We start from the raw sequence: 20,200 nt of genomic DNA, 5'->3' as shown, positions 1-20,200 counted from the left end.
CTGGAACAAGGACACACTCAAACGCACACATGAAACACTGTGGGTGGGGGTGAGGTCAGGTTGGGATGGTGGGGGCCCAAATGGGCAGGGGGGACTGACTGGAAAAGTCTACTTTGGCTCCCCTTAGTCAACCTGCAAACATCAGAAGTAGAGGACTCGTCTATTCCCGCTTTCCCAGGCTGCCAAAATGACCCTGATCCGGACTGTGGTGGTCTACATGGAGGAGTGAGGGGGGCCCACCTTCCAATATCCACAATTCAAACAAAAGTAAAACACATCCAATTGTTTGTGTGGCTTATTGGAAGGCAGCGGGCGTGCGAGGGCAGGAGAGAGTGTTCTAGAAAGTGTGCACTTACAGAGGGTGGAGGGGACTCCCTGCCAATCAAGGGGGTGTTCTCACACCGGGGGGTCTGAAAGTTTGCGTTCTGGTTCCTGCATTGTAGAATCAGAGGTTACTGTGGGTGGCGGCAAAATGGCGAGCGGCTATGCTGTCTTAAATGTGGCGTGTCAGGCCGTCAATAGTTATTCAAGAAGAGCGTAGAATGTTTTCCATAAGTTTCTGTTCAATTCGGATTTGGTGGTGTGAAGCAGGCAGGAAGCTAGTTGGCGAACATCACAGGGAAATGCTATGCTAAGTGCTAATAAGGCTAGCATTAAGTCACGTTTCCACCAAGCCGTACAGGCTTGAAAGGATACTGGTGCTTACAGCCAGGATGGAGGTAGCCGCATGGCCAAAGTTCGCAAATAGCGCAGTATTACACTTAGACGTCACTTAGGCTAGGTTCATACTGCAGGTCTTAATGCACAATTCCGAATTTTTTTTTCATATCTGTTTTTTTTTGGGCGTGCCCGTTCAGACTGCCTTTGTCCATTGAGCCCGTTGAAGTATTACGCATGCGCACTAATTCGCAGTCCGACACGCGCAGGGCAAATTGACCCGCATGTGCAGAAGCTTTAAAAAAAAAAAAAAAACTACGCACTGTGCGTGCATGATGCACACACATAAGCCTTATGTGTTTGTGTCAGTTTGCCCCGAATCGGCCATGTACGCAATACTGAAATATTGCTCATTTGGTGCACAGTAAGAAACTGAGCATTATCAGGCTTATCCTTTTCTTCTTTTTACTTTTCTATGACTGTGGTCAAGCCCGCCTTCTGCGTAGTAAAAGCTAGGGCGTTAACGCTAATTATCAGCTACATCGCTGGTGTTTTGTGTGCCGCTCTCACTCTTTGCTGATGCAATTATTGCATGAATTCCGATTTCGGAGACTTGACAGTTTAGACCGCCGCCACATTCTGGAAAAATGTGGCCCAGATCGGATTTAAACCACATACGAGAGTGACCCAGATTGGATTTGAAATGGTCCACTTCTATGCGACTTGTCCTGTTCAGACCATCAAGTTAATGCCTCACTCAAGTCGGAAAAACACGGGAAAAAATCGGATTCCAGCATTAAGACCTGCAGTATGAACCTATCTTATAATTTGTGAGTCGTACTCCAATTTAGGGTCAACCAAAAAATGAAACTCGACAGTTCAGCTATTTTTTTTTTTTTGTTCCCTTCCACTAGTTTACCGATAGTATCCTTCGTTAGAATGACCAAATTTTGTGCACAAAAAAAGATATACTTTGGAACAATCCACCCAAGCTCTGAATCCACCTTTAAAGTGGAACTTTCATGATCATGATTTCATTATTTTGAAATCCTACCTTTTCTGATGGCACACTATTTTCTGATGGCACACTATTTTTCAGGGTAAAAAAAAAGTAATATAATTAAGCGCCAATATTTTTGGCGGATTCGCTTGTCATTTAGTAGCAAATGTGGGATGTAAAAGTTCCTTAATTTTGGCAAAAAACAAACAAAAACTGCCTTATCGTGTCAAAGTGTAACGTACTTGATGGAAAGCGTTTTTTTTTTTTTTTCTTTTTTAAAGAACGTATACTTAACGTTATTCTCGCCTCCCTTAACATACTCCTGGCTGCTGCCAGCTAGTCCTTACTGTAGCTAGCATGATACGCTAACTCACATGTACTCAGTGACGGGGGCGTTGCTGACGGTGTGGGCGGTGGCAGGCAGGCTAGCTTCGCTACCATAGCTGGAACCGCAACTGTAGAGACTGGGCATGTGAACGCGGTAGAGGTTATCGTGAATGCCGCCCCGTGAGGCGCCCGACTCATCCTCTCCATCCTCCTCATCCGTCCTTTTGGAGTGGCGGCGGGGAGGGAGTTGGCGGTAAGTGGGGAGACAACAGATCGTAAACAAACAGCAGAAGAGGAGAAGGGCTAGGTTGACTTAGCTCATCGCTAACATGCCTGCAAAAGTAGCAGCGCTGCGTGATGCTAATGCTAACGCTGTCCTTCAGAAAACATGCGGCCAGTTAGTGGTCATGCAGCCTTTTGTCCCGCCCAGCTGTCTCGGCATTGCGCTTAGTGCTCCGTGGGACTTAAAGCAAATCATGATCATAATTAAATAAATTTTAAAAAAAGATAGAAAATGAGAATATAATAACATGGGCTGATTGGGCAGCAAACAAGAAATTTCCAGACACAAAATGCTCAAATATGTAAAGCAGCCAAAAAGGAAATGAGGAATTTAAAGTAAGATTGGCGCTGATTTGGAAGTTGAATCTGGAACCGCTAACCACAGTTTAGCCTGTATAAAATGATTAATTTATGGGCTTTTTGCAAAGAAACTGTCACAAAAAGATGTGTTAACTTATGATAGGAAGGCTGCTTTTAATATTTTGTTCTTCAAATTAACAGCGGTTACCATAATTACTTGCGAATAATATGCTCGAATAGCAAAGAACAAAGACGGGGACGTTTCTGCTGTTATCTAAACTTTCTTTTTAAAATGTGACCAAACATGAGGATGAAATGTTTAACTTAATATGACAAGAAAGGAAAATTTTTAATATTCACCAAAAATATCCCCGAATTACGTTAAAATTTCCTGGAAATATGTTCAACATTTTTTGTATTAAGAGCAGGTTTAAATGATTTTTAATTTGTATTTTGTTAAAGTAAAATTATAAGAATTATTGTCTGACTTTAATTGTGCAAGACAATAAAATGAATATGTTAAAATCCAGTTTGATACAGAAAAAAATACAAGAAAATTGAATAGATTCAATATATTGAATATGTACATTGAATTTTGTGATTTTTAAATTGATATAATACAGGAATAAAGTTGGAATATTGCAAGGAAAATCCTGTCATTTCTGTATTGTTTTAAGACAAAACACATATGTAATCATGAACATGCTCAACAAATAAGAGCTTTTTTAATATTAGATTTTTTAACAGCAATAAACCTGTCCATTTATAACAATAGCCACGTACTCTTTCAAGAAAGTAATCATAACATGCTGAAAGAGACTATATGCTCGACCTTAGTAATTCCGTTACACAGGATAAACACCGTTGTGGTTCCTATTTTAACTCTTTCAGCCACTGAAAATTATGTAGCTCGTTTAATCCTTCTTCTGTGAATTTAAATGACTTGATCACTAGTTTACCCCTAGTAGACATCCATTCCATTTCAACATTTGTCCATTCGCTGCCATCTTCAAAGATCAAATGGATGGAACGTCTAGCGCTGTCAATGGTAGCCAGCAGTGGTGGAATGTAACGAAGTAAAAGTAATTGTACTTTTTACTCAACTACTTTACAAATTGTCGCCTGCGTTACACGTTACTTTTGTTTTTTTTTCTTTTTTTCTCATTGTGAATCGATAGTTTCATTTTCATCTTTCATGCCTCCAGCACTATCGATAAGGCCCATGCAACTATACGGTAACTGAGCACTAGGGGCAGCAACACAAGAACAAGCAAGGCAGGTGAACAAGATATTGACCAATAAAAACCACCACACTCTTGTACAGTAGGTGGCGGTACGCACCTGATTAGTGCTGCAATGATTAATCAATTAACGCGAGTAATTCTATTAGAAAAAAGCTTGAACAAATTTTGCTGCTTCGAGTATTTGTTTAATTAGAGTGGTGTTATAATGGTTTGTTTTGAAATTGTTTGCATTTAGTTTCACTGATTTGGGTGCATACATTGCCCCCTAGTGGCAACAGTAAATATGACATAACTCATTTAGCATTGCTGAATCCAGCTGCTCCCTGTTAAGATCAAAATAAACTAATGTTTTTTTTTATGCTTTCGTAATTTAGTTTAAAGGTATATAATTAGCTGCTTTTTGTGGGAACATGCGTTTGAAATAATTCTTTTAAAAGATAGTAAAAAGTAAAAAAAAAAAAATTAAAAAACATTAGTGTTTTATAGCATTTAAGCGAGCAGATTTTTGCTATGCAAGTTAGCCAATTGTTCTTTTGTTGTACTTAGATCATCAGTTATTTGATTTTTAATACCGGTTGAGGCTAAGCTCAGGTATCTTAATTTATTTTTAATGAAAGTGCAATTCTGCATAGTTTGAAGAAATACTCGGAAATGTTATTTTGTGTTCCCATTTAACGGTCTTTTGAAAGTGCAATCTTAGCAAGCCTTTTTAATACATCCCCTAAAATTTATTCTGCAACACATTAAATGTTCCTAATCCAATTACTCTATTATTTGAACTATTTAGTTGATAGATTAATTGACTAGTAAAATAATGGACTGCTGCAGCCCTACACCTGATAGTTGCTTGCATTCCGCCAGTAAGCTAAGTTTTGGAGTTTTTGAGCTTGTTAAACTTATGTTTACAGTGCATTCGATTCTATTGCTTGTTTTCTCCATTCTGCACAGTTTAAAATAAAACTGAGCAATCAATAAATTTTCTGGTCCTTTGTTTGAATATTGACTGGGATCTGTGTGTGTGTGTCTATATATATATATACATATATATACATATATATATACATATACATATATATATACATATATATATATATATATATATATATATATATATATATATATATATATATATATATATATATATATATATATATATATATACATATATATATGTGTGTGTGTGTGTGTGTGTGTGTGTGTGTGTGTATTACATGTCTGCATTGGGAGACAACTCTTTTACTTTTTACGTGTGAAGAACATTTTAAAGCAAGTACTTTTGTACTTTTTACTTGAGTAACTTTTTTCTTAGACTCTTGTACTTTTACTCAAGCAATATTTTTGCATCTGTATCTGTACTTTTACTTAAGTAAACAAAAAGTGAGTACTTCATCCACCACTGGTAGCCAGTGCAATAAATTAAACGATGTCCTTATTTCAGTGAACAAATGCGCATTAGGATGTTGTTACCCGAAGTGGCCACTAGGTAGAGGTGTTTCTCTCTTGTATACCTCCATATTTTGCAGAGGAGAACTTGCAACAAAAAGGAACTCGCCTCCTCGCGGCACCTTTTTCTTACTTTCTATGAATTCAGCCACTGTGAACTACAGTACAGTGGGTAATACGCGTTTAAGTATTTATAATTGCAGAAATATGGAGAGAAAATGCATATTTTTCACAGGTTGGATTCCAATTTGACATGTTTTAAATGCTTTAATTACTAAGATGGCTACGTCCATGAAACAAGGCTTACCTTTTGGCTGCCAATTAATGATTCTAGGAGGTCATTGTTAGTGATTACCTTCATTTAAATATTCATAAAATTGGTGGATATTTGTATTTGGACCACGATTGCACTGAAATTCATTTTCTCTGCATTCCAGTTTTGTTTTCTTACCGAAATTAATCAGACAGTGATCCAACCAATGAACCTCAAGTTGCAGTTGGTGGGTAAAAATGCAAGACATATCATCCAAGTCCAAAGGCTAAAATGTAAGATTAACCACAATTTGTGTAAAAACAAATATCCATAATCACTTCAATTAAAATTCATCCATAAAACTTGAAACAACTTTACCGCAAAAGGCCAAAACTGAGTTAGCCCACTCTAGTCCCCAGTGGCTCAATCAGCATTGCTGCCAAGAAAACGAATCCATCACGTGTCATTTTTTTCCCCCACGGGTTTGTCTTTTATGTGACCATAAGGTCATTAAAACGTCGTCCATATGTAGCATCTCTCAAGCCCCGAGCTTTTCCAAATCAGGACGTTGTGGGGAAGAAGAGCAAGGTGGAGGAGGAGGAAGAGGAGGGAAGGAACATAAGGAGGAGGAAGAAATGGGGCGCGTTGAGGGGAGGGGAGAAAAAAGGATGAAACACAATCGGGTGCTGGTGATAGTGGAGAAATAAATGTGGAAATAATAAAGACTGAAGCGTGAAGTGCGAAGATGGATGATGCAGGGAGACACAGCGCGGAAGGACACAAGTCAAAGAACAACATGCAAAGACTCCTCAAGGCTTCTATGACCAATCAATTTGCAGCAGGGCTTCCCAAACTAAATGGACACACATATTGTAATGTACTATATTTGAAGGGATTCAAGTAGGAAAAAAAATATCCTTTCTATCTTAATATAAATATATACATGTATTACTAGCGTAATTGTAACTCATTGTTAAAAAATATATGTTTCCGGTAATCATTTTTTAAAATTGAAATATTGAGGGGAAGAAAATTAAACTTCAGATTAGAAGTTGTAATTAAAAGAAATTGTACACCTATAAAGGTGTTTTTTAAAACTGTCACAATTGCATGGGAAGGATTTTACGAGGGGAAAAAGTAAATAAATAAAAGTTTGAAGTAATGTAAGTATGACGATAGTCAAATGTAACATGGGGGGGGGGGGACATCACACGTTGCAATTCCACAATTTAGACCGGTTTTTATGAGATGAAAATAGGAATTTCATGGGAAAAAGTGAGTTCAACACCACTATGCGATAAAATTACTTATGATTATTTAATGATGTCTTTCATTTCTGGAGGAATTTGTGTTGTGAGCCAAGAAAGTTGGGGAAACCCTGCATTGGGTAATTAGTAGCATGTTAGCCGTTAGCATTTCTATTCATTACATTGATTCGAGAGTGTGTCTATGTCTGCGTGTCCACACATGTGCCCAGGCTTGTCTGTGTGTTGTGTGCGTTACCTCTTGCCCGGCCAGGTGTGTGGCACACTGCAGACAATGGAGGAGAACATGAGTGCCGTGACGAAGGAGAAGAGCACCAGGTAGATGACCCCTTCAACTCCGTCGTAGCACAGGCCCGTCAAAGCCTGCACGTAGTCCTGGTAAAGGTAGGTAGGGAGCGCACATGAGAAAAGCAAACTATCAACACTGCTCGACTTTTGCAGTAGTCAACCTCAAATTGAGTCCTGTTGAGTGACCCGTCGGCCGTATAGTGTTGCACAGATTAGGGCTGTTCGATTTTGCCTAACAAGAAAATCCCGATTATTTTATCTCAAACCCGATTTTTCGATATCGATTACGAGTTCTTGGCAAAATAAAATAATGACAAGTAAAGTATTCAGAATGTCTTTTATCCAGACATTTTTTTTTTTTTTCAGCTGAAAGTGCCATTGAATTTAACTCTTTTAATACACACAGAACAATCCCTTGGATTTAAGAGCATTTTATTTCTTCAACAGACTGCAGCTTTGTTCTTTATTAAACCAATAATGAAAGAAAGTGCATATACCATATGAAACAAAGTCAAACATGAGAAAAGGTAGTCAGTCAGTCAGTCAGTCAGTCTGTACACCAAATAGTCTGTCAGCAAGTCAGTCTGCCAACCAGCTAGCCAGCCAGTCAATCAAGTCAGTCAGGTGAAGTAGGTAGGCAGCCAGGCTCTGGGTGATGTGATGCCACATTTTTCTCTGGTTATATGAACATAAATTAATGATTGGTGCAAAACTGTTACTCAGTAATAACAATATGCAAGGTGACAATCACCTTGTCTAAACAAACAGAAATATGCACCCCAGTGAAGGTAACAAACAGAATTATCCCTTAGGTTTATGAGCACCTCATCTTTACAAAAGACGTCAGGTCAAACACATTAATGGGCCAATCAACAATGTGCAATCCAATTTTGAAATGTAAACCTATGCATTTTGCCAAAAAAATGTATTGTATTAAAATTGTGCAATATACACCCAGCCAGGAGTGGCGCCATATTACTGTCTGTCGTTGTGTTGTACATGACAGTGTGCAGACAAAGTAAATGAGGACGTTTTGAACGTTTTAAGGCTGCTTGTTTTATTTGACAATCCACTGAAATCCTTCTACATATACAACAACACTTTAAGTGCATCATGAAATCACTTACTCATGGTGTTATGTAATTTGTGTCCAAAGTTGGCTGGGCAAAAGTAGCAGAATGGTTGTTGTTGTTTAAGACGGTGCGCTCGCGTGGGAGGAAGTGGAAATGCAGAGGAAACTACGGCGGCTTGGATGAACCAAAATGGCGCGGTGTTGGGGTGTATCGAAAGTACCGATTTGAACCTTTATCGTTTTAACCAGAAAAGTCTGTTTCGGTTAATCGAACAGCCTCAGCACAGATACAGCTTGTTGGCTCCAGATACCGATACCCGACGGTGTGGTATTGGCCAATAGGGTACCAAAACTACATTAGAAAAAAATATATATATCATTTTTTTTTCTTTTTTTTCCCTTTAAATGCTCATTTTCACATACTCACTTAAATGCAAGTAAGTCTATGATGGCTTGGTCAGACACTCAACTCCTTGGGTGCCATTGATGGCGCTAGACGTCCAGTCCATTTGAAGTAGGAGGGTGGCAGTGAATGAGCCCTCCCACATCAAATGGATTGGGCGTCTTCTTGTGCTAAACACATTTAAATTCACATCAGAACAATGACAGGACACCACACTATTGGACATCTATCATCATCTTGGGAAGGAAGACAAGAATTCCTTTTTTTATGGCATAGCTGGCTGCCATTTTGGGTACGGCAAACAGATGTTGGAAACGAGATCAGAGAGTACCAGTGGCGGTTTTAGGGATGGGGCCACAGGGGCACTAGCCCCACCTCTAATTTGAATATTCCTTGAAGTGCCCCTGGTCCCATTTTAGCACAAAGCAAGGCAATCGGCGAATCCTTCTTTTCTGAAGTGAGAGAGAATGAGATCATGTTGTTTCTAGAGTATGTTAAAGGTGCACAATGTAGGATTGATGGCTAAAATGGTACTGTAACTAGATCAAAATATTGACTAGCACAAAATGCCCTCCCCCTTCAGGTTGCCAGAATACCACTTCACAATATTGAACATGCAGTAAAAGAACTTTAAGTGGCAAGCAACAAGTCCTCTGTACAGTATATCCTATTTTTAGTTTCCACGCAAGATGTTTTCAATGTAATAATGCCAACATTTAGTGATGACAATTAAAAGAGCTGTGATACGAGGTCCAAGTTAGTTAATGTCACCATGACCGAAGTGAGGGAGGGAGGGCTAATTTTCTCAATGTATAAGCACACTGGCAAAGAAATATATTATTTGATAATGCACTAACTGCATCCACAAAGACGATTTAATTGCTCCATCCATTTTAATTTCCATTACTGACTAAATAGATACACGCTTAAAGAGTTTATCTTTGCCCCGGTCAATGAATCCACATGCTAGATAACGTAGTACAACAAAGCCAAATGAATGTATATCCTTGTTTTGCTTCTCTTGTTGTCTTACATCCTTTGAGATTCGTATTGATGTTTTTTTTGCTTGAGTGGTAGACAATAGGCATAATTCAGACTTTTTGTCAAAGTTGACGCAGCCTTAGTTTACGGGGAGTACAGAGCTGTGGCAACCTGGACGTACACCGGAAATTGGTCTTATGACTGGCTGATGATGAACACGGAACCAAAACAGGAACAAATATGCAACTTGCAAATCGTCTTTTCAAAAGGGAAAATCTCCATTTAACCATTGAGATCAGTTTTAGAAATATTTCCAAAAAACATGTTTCTTTCATGTCTATTGAAATATTATGGCCATTTCATGAATTATTAAAGTGCAAGTCTTATAATGTGCACCTTTGAATATTAATGCTCCTTTTTGTGTTTAAAATGGTGTTTCAAAAAAGTGACTAAAAACATTTTTCCGCGTATTGTATCCTAACTTGCACACAGTATGACTGAATACTAACTATTACAAACTTTATCGGTTCATCTGTCATATTTGTACCGCGACATGCCAAACACTGAACAAAGATGGCAACTACACTTGCCCCTGAGGGTTACATGTGGCCCAGGTGTGCATTTTAGAGAAAGAGAAGTGTTACAATAAATACAGTATTTTGAGGGATGAAAAAACTCAAACATGACTGGACTCACCATGTGCAGGCTGCGACAGTCCACTAGAGCTGTCAGCTGGTGCAGGCCAACCCCTGTGGAGTTCAGCACAGACTGGATCTGATTCAGATTCTCCTGAAAGTGAAAGTGAAGTCAACAACAATTCAACTGGAGGCAAGACAATCTATACATCTATATAAATAAATAAATAAATAAATAAAAGATGTAATTTGATGGAAAGAGTAATTGTATAATAGAAAAGTTTAAAAGAAAAAAGAGTTGAATAATAAAGTAAAATTGAGTACTTATTGTATTATGAGTACAGTAGATCATTCTCAATTCATAAGCAAAAACATTTTACAAATGGAAAATCAGTAGATACATATGAGAACAATCCTAAGAAATTTAGTATGAATGATAAAATAATTTCAAAATAAAGTCATGAATTGCTGAGAAGGCAAAAATGATGAAGGGAGAAAAGATATGTCCTAATTTCAGGAATATAATAACCCCAAAAAACAATAAAAATCAAAATTTTGCAAAGAACGAACGTGGAATTTTACGGGAAACAAACTATAAAATGAATAGTGAAAAATAATGCACGATTTTACATTGGAAAAAATCTCGCGGCACAAATTATTTTCTGTACAATATATTTAATTATAAAATATTTCTCAGTATGCATACTTGAACCTGAGCTTGTTTAGATGAACACAAAGCCAATAATCTTATTCTTCAACAGCTCTCAGTCTTTCTCAGTTTTTTTTTTTTTTTTTAATAGCAGTTAGGCTTGAAAAAACTCATAATTATCAGACAAGGGGGACTTCAGCAATGTCTTTAACCGCATCAAGGCCGAGCATCTCGCAGACAATGACTTTGCAGGCAGGTAGCATTAATGTCTCTGTCACAGTGTGGGACTTTTTGGATTTAGCAACAAGGTAACTGCTTTGGGGGCTTTCTCATTTACCTTTGTAGTTTTTCTCAAAAAAGTTGCCTGTTTCTCTGTGTTTTCACGAAGGCAAACAAAATAGTACATCGACTTGTTTTGAAGCGACGGGTGTTTCGTTTGAAGATGACGTTTAAACTTGCTTGGCACCATGGCGCTGCTCGTGTCGCGTTCAAGAACTGCTCGGATTTCCAGACATTTGCCACCTTGCTGTCCTCAACAATGTGTTGAAATAAAACACAGGGGAAGGACACTTTTGAGTATATCGACACATGACAAGTCTAACCAAATGACGTGGAGTAGACGTGCTGGGGTCCACATTGTCGCAGACAGCAAGGTCGCTAATGGCTGATAAATCCGAGCAGTTCTTGAACGCGACACGAGCAATACCTCGCTCACCTACACACGACCGAGAACTTTCTATCTACTCCTTCCTTCCTTCCTACTGCAACTCCGCCCGACGACGTAAAAAAAAAAGATATATATATATATATATATATACATATATAAATGCGACATTGGATAATTTCTCATGGCACACCAGTTGAAAAACACTGACATAGGTAATATTAGAGGAATATTTTGAAATATTACAGGAAAAATAAGCGGAAAACGCTTAATTTAACAATACTAAACTTGTAATTTTATGGAGGAAAATTATAATTCTAAGACAGGAAATATATGTGAAAACCTTTTTTTGAAGAATAAAGTCATTTTAAAGATTTTAATCTTTTCACAAGACGTAAATGCATGAGGAAAAAAATGTTTGTCTTCCAAGTTGTCAAGGACAAAGTTGTCATTTGGTAACGTCGCCTACGTGCGTGGGGAAAAGTGAAGAGAGAACACGCACGCTCGCACCTTGGTGTTGGCGTATTCCCTCGTGGCCGATCGCAAAAGCTCCGCCACGTCATCCTGCATCTCCACCAACGCTTTGTGACTCCCCGACAGCCTCTACACACACACGCACACACACACACACACACACACACAAATGTTTCAGACCATTTGGCATAATTCATACAATGAGAAAACCCTGTAAATAATTGATGCACTATTCGCAGCGCTTCATTTTTTACTTTTTTGGAGGGGGTGAGGGCAAACTTATTTGAAGCAACTTAAGAATAACATTTTGTGTAATTGACAATTGACAAAGATTAATGTTCCATTTATGCAAATGTGTACCTGCTGGAAGGGATTCACTTGTCCCGGGCTGCACTTCAGGTAATACTGCAGAATATCTGATAATAAAACACATACACATCATTAACTGGAACAATGACTGTGACTGGAAGGCAAGTCTCCTCACATCATCTTCACATACAGTGGGGCAAATAAGTATTTAGTCAACCACTAATTGTGCAAGTTCTCCCACTTGAAAATATTAGAGAGGCCTGTAATTGTCAACATGGGTAAACCTCAACCATGAGAGACAGAATTTGGAAGAAAAAAAATTGAAAATCACATTTTTTGATTTTTAAAGAATTTATTTGCAAAACGTGGTGGAAAATAAGTACTTGTTCAATACCAAAAGTTCATCTCAATACTTTGTTATGTACCCTTTGTTGGCAATAACGGAGGCCAAATGTTTTCTTTTAACTCTTCACAAGCTTTTCACACACTGTTGCTGGTATTTTGGCCCATTTCTCCATGCAGATCTCCTCAAGAGCAGTGATGTTTTGGGGCTGTCGTTGGGCAACACGGACTTTCAACTCCCTCCTCACCCCGTGGCGTCAAAATGATAACAAGAACGGTGAGCAAAAATCCCAGAACCACACGGGGGGACCTAGTGGATTATCTACAGAGAGATGGGACCACAGTAACAAAGACTACTATCAGTAAGACAATGCGCCGCCAGGGACTCAGATCCTGCACTGCCAGACGTGTCCCCCTGCTGAAGAAAGTACTCGTCCAGGCCCGTCTGCGGTTTGCTAGAGAGCATTTGGATGATCCAGAAGAGGACTGGGAGAATGTGTTATGGTCAGATGAAAACAAAATAGAACTTTTTGCTAGAAACACAGGTTCTCGTGTTTGGAGGAAAAAGAATACTGAATTGCACCATACCCACTGTGAAGCAAGGGGGTGGAAACATCATGCTTTGGGGCTGTTTTTCTGCAAAGGGAGCAAGACGACTTATCTGTGTAAAGGAAAGAATGAATGGGGCCATGTATCGAGAGATTTTGAGTGAAAATCTCCATCAGTAAGGGCATTGAAGATGAGACGAGGCTGGGTCTTTCAGCATGACAATGATCCCAAACACACAGCCAGGGCAACAAAGGAGTGGTTTCGTAAGAAGCATTTTAAGGTCCTGGAGTGGCCCAGCCAGTCTCCAGATCTCAACCCCATAGAAAATCTGTGGAGGGAGTTGAAAGTCCATGTTGCCCAACGACAGCCCCAAAACATCACTGCTCTAGAGGAGATCTGCAAGGAGGAATGGGCCAAAATATCAGCAACAGTGTGTGAAAAGCTTGTGAAGAGTTAAAGAAAATGTTTGGCCTCTGTTATTGCCAACAAAGGGTACATAACAAAGTACTGAGATGAACTTTTGGTATTGACCAAACATTTATTTTCCACCATGATTTGCAAATAAATTCTTTAAAAATCAAACAATGGGATTTTCTGGGGGGGGGTTCCACATTCTGTCTCTCATGGTTGAGGTTTACCCATGTTGACAATTACAGGCCTCTCTAATATTTTCAAGTGGGAGAACTTGCACAATTAGTGGTTGACTAAATACTTATTTGCCCCACTGTATATGCGATTTTCATGAGACGTAGGTACATACAGGGCATTGGTATTACAAGTAGAGCTTGAGCTCTACTTGTAATTCCAATACCAATGTTTGTGTATGTGTGAGTTATTGTGGGAATGCTTTGCAAATTTCTTCATTCCTGTAAATTAAGCATGATTTTGTGTCATTTTATGTTGATAAATGACATCAACAGGGTTTCTACAGTTCTCAGCAAATCTCATTTAATGGTTTTCAATGTCACTTTAAACTAATTTAATGCCCATGCCCAACTGCAGATAGTTTCACACACACCAATTGTAAGTAGAGTTGTCTGATATTGACTTTTTAACCAATAACCAAAATCCCGATAATGTTCAACTCCAAAAATCCGATATCAAACTGATACCGATATATGCAGTCATGGACTTAACATATTATGGCCAATTGTATTGTGATGTCCAACTAAATACTTTAATAATGATGAATGTAACAACTTCAAGGTTTTCCAATAAACATTCTGGGAGGAATAGGGGAACAAATTCTACTGAAGTTATGGGAAAAGTGTCTAATTGGACCACTATATTTATTGTTGAAATCAAAACAGTGCAAACGTCTGTTTTTTTTATCGAGTTCAAAGTGCCAATAAGGCAATGCATCGTCACATATGGCTCACACAGTGCTTTTGGCTCAAAATAACAACAAAGGCACACAGCTTCAGTACAGTGAATGAGGTATGTAATGAATTTTTAATTCATTATTATTCAGTCATTTATTGTTCATTTAATTTTTGCACCATGAATGCCATAAGGTATGCTTACGTAACAAATCCCAAGCATTTTAGTTTGGAGAGATCTAATGGTCAATAAGCAAAACTGCAGTGATTAGCTGTGACCATTGAACAAAGGGCTTCTACAATAATTTTGCAGGCAACATGCATGTTGGCCCAAAACCGATAATGAAAAACCGATGTTGATATTATCCGATATCACTTCAAAATTATTTTTATCGGCCGATATTATCGGACAACTCAAATAAATTATGTAAAAAAAAGTTTTTTTGAACCATCAAGTTTACATCATTTTTAATGACTCGAGAGATCTAATGGTATATAAGAAAAATTGCAGTGATTAGCTGTGACCAGCCCTTGAACAAAGGGCTTCTACATTCACTTTGCAGGCAACATGCATATGGGCCCAAAACCGATAATGAAAAACCAATGTCAATATTATCCGATAACATTTCAAAATTATTTTTATCGGCCGATATGATCGGACAACTCGAATAAATTATGGAAAAAAAAAAGTTTTTTTGACCATCAAGTTTACATATTTTTTAATGACTCAATTGTTTAGTTTAATGCTTTTTAAGGCCTGAATTTTGACTAAATCCATTTAATGACTTTTAATGCTTTTAAATGAACCGCATAAATGCTGATCAAACAGAACAGCTTGGCCTCAACACACTAAGTTAAACTTGTTGTGTTTTTATTAGTGTATGTGTGTGTGGGTGTGTGTGCTCGCGTGTTATTTTCTGTGTCAGTGTTGCAGAGGAAACATCTGCACTGTGCACAGACAGCCAGAGCGGAAAGAAGTGAAAGACAACAGATCTCATTAAGACAACAGGAGCCGAGGGGGAAAGGAGAAGGCAGGCCAAAAATGGAGCACTGTAAATGTAAGGTTAATGTAATATGTAATGTAATATGATGTTATAAAAGGATTCTAAGTACATTTAACATTTGATTTGTTCCACGCCTGGGCGACGAGGAAGCTAGATGGTGCACAACCACAGTGCCCATCAAACACCATTCCCACACACTTATGTTTCCTACAAAAGAATGTCCAAGGAAGGTTTTAATTGGATGTTGGCACAGCTCGACAGCTTGGCTGTACCTTGATTGATGACAGCGTTCTCCTTGGTGGCGCGGGCGATGTACGTGTCGGGAGAATCGCAGAAGTCACTTGCCGACTGTGAGCACGCACGCGCACACAAAAACAGTAGATTACATCACTGCGGAGCCAGGCGGCGGCTCTGCGACGTTGCTATGGCAACTCGCTTACCGCAGCAACAGCCAGTTCCATGCCCAGAGACGCCCAGCTGATGACGAGCGTCAGAACACCCAGCAGGCACACGCTGTAGACGGGTACAAACAAGCAACAGTTCAGAGCAACGTCATAGAACTAATGAAATTATCTCTATTTTTAAATGAACAAGTTAGCCTGTTTTGAATTAACAATGTTTGATAGGTCGAAAATATCTGAACTTGTTTTCAACAAGTGATGTTATATTTGAGTACTGCACTCGGTACAGACTGTCATTCCACACTGTTGGTACAATTCTGTTAATTTACTTTAAAACTTGCAATGGTGCAAAATTAATAATCATTTCAATGATGACAAAATGGACAGGGAAACAGTTTTTTATGAAAACATAAGTAACTTTAAACAGCGGTAACATACCCAATCAAAGTTCCTCTGGAGTTCCGTATGAGCCCAAAGAGAACCAGGAGGCAAATGAGCACATCAAACAACAGCAGGCCTAGGTATCCCAACCACCTGGATGTACACATTATTGAAAATTAATATAATAATAATAGCTGAACGTAAATGCTGTGCAATATATGAATATATATACAGTTTATAACAAGACCAAGAAGGCTTCCTTTAAAGCAGAAATGTGAAGTAATTTCATAACATGCCAAATAGGGTCACAATTAAAGTAATTAAACACTGTCCAACAAATAGAGCATGAAAAAATAATTTATATGTTGTATATTTGACAAAATAATCGCGTTTCCGAAGTTCGAGCCTGAAAGGAGACGAACCCGGAAGTGATACGTCAAACAATGATTCAAACAGCGATATAAGCGATAGATCGAGCGCAAGGGAGGAGATCCAAGTTTTTGAAGAGTTGGAGGAAGAAGAGGAGCTTGGAATTTTATGTTGGACCTAACATGTATTAGCCAGACGCTAATCAGGATGCAAACAATGTTCCTAGACTACCTGACATGGAATGGATACAAGACCCATCGAGATTACAAGATTGGTAAGATATAGGCTGTTAATATTTTCATGATTTGAAGATGCAGGCATTTGCACATAATTTTATGTTTTTGTCTATCTGATGACATTGTTAAAAAAAATAATAATCAGACTTCATGTTCATTTTGGCAGATCCGGCAGCTTTTGTGCATATAAAATAGTAATATAAAAACGTTGGGGGGAAAGAAGGAGATGAGTCGTTGATGGCTTTCTCCACTTTATTGTGGCAACAATAAGAAAACAAAATAATAGCGGACTGCCGCCACATTCGACCGCGAAGTTTTGCTTCTCGGTGATCTCCTCCTCGCCTCCTACTACTCCAGCGTCTCTTAAACGGATCGTGCATAGTGTCCTGTTGTGAGCTTTTTGTTTACAAATGTATCGAACACACGACGTGCTGACAACTTTGTTTCTTTATTAACACATGGAGCTAACAGTACGAGGCTCTCGGGGCTGGGGCTCTCGGCAGGAAGTGGCGTCTAATGGCGTGTGGAAATGTAGTTTTTTCACACAAGCGAACAGATTACAAAGCACCACTTCAGTGTTGTCCCGAGACTACATTTCCCATGATTCACTGCGTGACCTGCGCGCTCGCTGATTCGCTGCCAGACATTAAAACCAACATGCTTGTTGTTGTCACCTGTCAGCGGCTCTTGTACGTAAAACACAAACTAGAAGGCTATCAAGCGATCACCGTGAAAGAAACGCAGACTTTAAGCTTTCCAATGATGTATCACACATGAATATAGGACAATTTTGAAATGTGACCAAATTGGGGGTCTCAGAGCGGAACTTCAAGTCACCTGAGTGTTTTCCGCCAAATATATATTTATACACTGACTGTACATTTGAATATTGTGTGTAGTTTTAGGTTAAACCGTTTGAAAAAAGTAAGGTACCAAGTAATTACTGTACATCTTAATTTGTAAAACAATTACGGTACTAAATTTATTAATTTAATATGGGAATCATCGGAATGTGACAAATATTTTCAAATAGTCATGAAAAACAAACAGTTAAGAGTTAAAATGTAAACTCTTTTGCCAAATGTCATCCTCTTGATTGGTGTTTTTCATAGGAAACGGGAGAATGGTCGAGAAATATAATTCAAGACGTCCTGACTTTTTGGAATATTGTCAGGATTTTTTTAATTGGTTGACAAGTGCCAAAGCAGTAAAGTGACTAAAACATCTGTGAGTCTTTGGCTCACCTGTAGAAGTCAAAGGCCTCAGTTTGTCGGGCCAAGTCCTCAAGGGACACAGCCGTGTTGGACCAAAAGGGGACGTCCACCATAAGTTTGACCAGCTCGTCCAGCTGTCCCTGCAGCTTCTGAACGATGGACACATAGTCCGTCTGCTCTTGGTAGGCTGTCTCCAGCTGCACCAGGTTCTCCTCCACTGTCTGATTCAGCGCTATGGCACTATCCGATACCTGTCCGGTTGTTAAATGCTCTTCAGTTAAATTTGACTTTGCACCCGACTGTTTGAATTAATATATATGAGGTACTCTTTTTATCATAATTATTCTTTTTCCACGATATATTTCTCACCAGTTTTTCTATGCCCGATACAGTGCGGTTGGCGTGGCGCAGGGAGTAGGCCAGGCGGCTGGCTCCATCACTCGATTCGCCGTTTCCGTAGAAGCCCACAGCAATGCCAGCGCTGAACAAAGACAGTCGGGTTGTGAGGAACACAAACAGGTTCTCATCACAAACACGTCAGGAGGTAGTCACATATCCTAGGTGCCATTCGTGCTTGAACAGAATTTGTAACAAAGAAAATGGAGGCATAGAGCGCGCGAGACCAAGAGTCGAACGTGATATATGTATTGTGGGGCACACTCTCGCTCATCTGACTCATTAATTCATATAATTTCTCATACACTCACAAATGCCCTCACTCACCCACTTACACAGTGCATGGTCACTCCCATACGCTCACACACACACAGTGTATGGTTAAAAATCACAGCCACACAAGTTTTTCTGCCATTTAATACGAATGGAAAATTTGGACATGCATACCCGTCAATGGCATAGCCTGACTTGGGTGTCAGTTGAATGTCAGTGCGCTCTAATGTAAAGTGTATGGTCAAAAATCACAGCCACATGTTTTTCTTAAAATGAATGGAAAATTTGGACATGCATGGACGTGCATGGCCTGCAAAACTGCCATATACCCCCCAAAAATGCCACTACCCCCCAAAAAAATGCTACAAACCAAAATCCATTTTGCCACATACCAAAAAAATGCCACATGTCAAAATCCATTTTGCCACATGGCAAATAAAATGCCACATGGCAAAATTCAATTTTGCCACATGGCAAAAAAATGTCACATTGCAAAATTTTGCCACATGGCAAAGAAAAAATGCCACAATGCAAAATCCATTTTGCCACATGGCAAACAAAGATGCCACATGGCAAAAGAAATGCCACATGGCAAAACCCATTTTGCCACACGGCGAAAAAAAATACCATTTGGCTCATGTCAAAAACTGGTTCTCGGCTCTGCTGCCCGTTCGCCTGAAATGTGTCTTTTTCAACAACTGTAGCTGCCCTCTGCTCCGCACATTACTACACACTGTCACACATGTACATGGCTATTTGTGTTACGGCTGCTCATGAAAAGAAATTTACAACCACTGATAAAAGTAATTCAGTAAAGACCATAAGATTCTTTACACACAAAAGCTGTATTACACTATGTACGTGTGTAGCTCTCATATAAATCCTCATCTACAGAAGCAAACAAGAAGGAAGCGGACATTAAAGTCAATTGTGGTTTATGGAGTGAAACGATTTTTTTATGATCATCTGTAATGGTGTTTCATGCTCACACTTCATCATCTCCCTCCTTCTTTTCTATTACAAAAGTCCATTTATAGACTGTCAGGTACTGACATTGATTTGTATTGTAATGAATAATTTCTGAAATTACCACACATTTAAATAAATGTCAACCCACAAATAATCATCATAGAAAAATAACTGGTGTGGCCTGGGTAATTACCTTAACTATAACATATTGTGTGATACAACAGAATATAGTGGCATCTGCAGTCAACTCAATAAACCCTCAAACAACTGTTCAAGCAAAATCTAAACTTATATACAGTGCCTTGCAAAAGTATTCGGCCCCCTTGAATCTTGCAACCTTTCGCCACATTTCAGGCTTCAAACATAAAGTTTAATTTAATTTTTTTGTCAAGAATCAACAACAAGTGGGACACAATCGTGAAGTGGAACAACATTTATTGGATAATTTAAACTTTTTTAACAAATAAAAAACTGAAAAGTGGGGCGTGCAATATTATTCGG

General features: G+C 38.9%; 1 protein-coding gene across 2 annotated transcripts in view; it reads right to left on the bottom strand.

Annotated features, from left to right (window-relative positions):
• ttyh3b (tweety family member 3b) overlaps positions 1-20,200 on the bottom strand; it is a 57,717-nt gene that overhangs the window by 7,591 nt on the left and 29,926 nt on the right. Inside the window, exons 4-14 of one of the 2 annotated variants that reach the window (XM_057844788.1) lie at positions 18,431-18,542; positions 18,092-18,312; positions 16,300-16,395; positions 15,901-15,973; positions 15,733-15,808; positions 12,298-12,353; positions 11,974-12,066; positions 10,212-10,304; positions 7,010-7,146; positions 2,032-2,205; positions 357-432 (exon numbers count right to left, since the gene is read on the bottom strand). In XM_057844788.1, the coding sequence (XP_057700771.1) occupies positions 357-432; positions 2,032-2,205; positions 7,010-7,146; positions 10,212-10,304; positions 11,974-12,066; positions 12,298-12,353; positions 15,733-15,808; positions 15,901-15,973; positions 16,300-16,395; positions 18,092-18,312; positions 18,431-18,542 (1,207 nt within the window). The remainder of the gene's footprint in view (positions 1-356; positions 433-2,031; positions 2,206-7,009; positions 7,147-10,211; positions 10,305-11,973; positions 12,067-12,297; positions 12,354-15,732; positions 15,809-15,900; positions 15,974-16,299; positions 16,396-18,091; positions 18,313-18,430; positions 18,543-20,200) is intronic. The other variant, XM_057844789.1, reaches the window with a different exon arrangement.

Source organism: Corythoichthys intestinalis, chromosome 8, assembly GCF_030265065.1.
Source record: "Corythoichthys intestinalis isolate RoL2023-P3 chromosome 8, ASM3026506v1, whole genome shotgun sequence".
In the NCBI taxonomy this organism is placed as follows: Eukaryota; Metazoa; Chordata; class Actinopteri; order Syngnathiformes; family Syngnathidae; genus Corythoichthys; species Corythoichthys intestinalis.
Note: the sequence above shows the minus strand (reverse complement) of the source record. Positions and strands in the feature narration are given on the sequence as shown.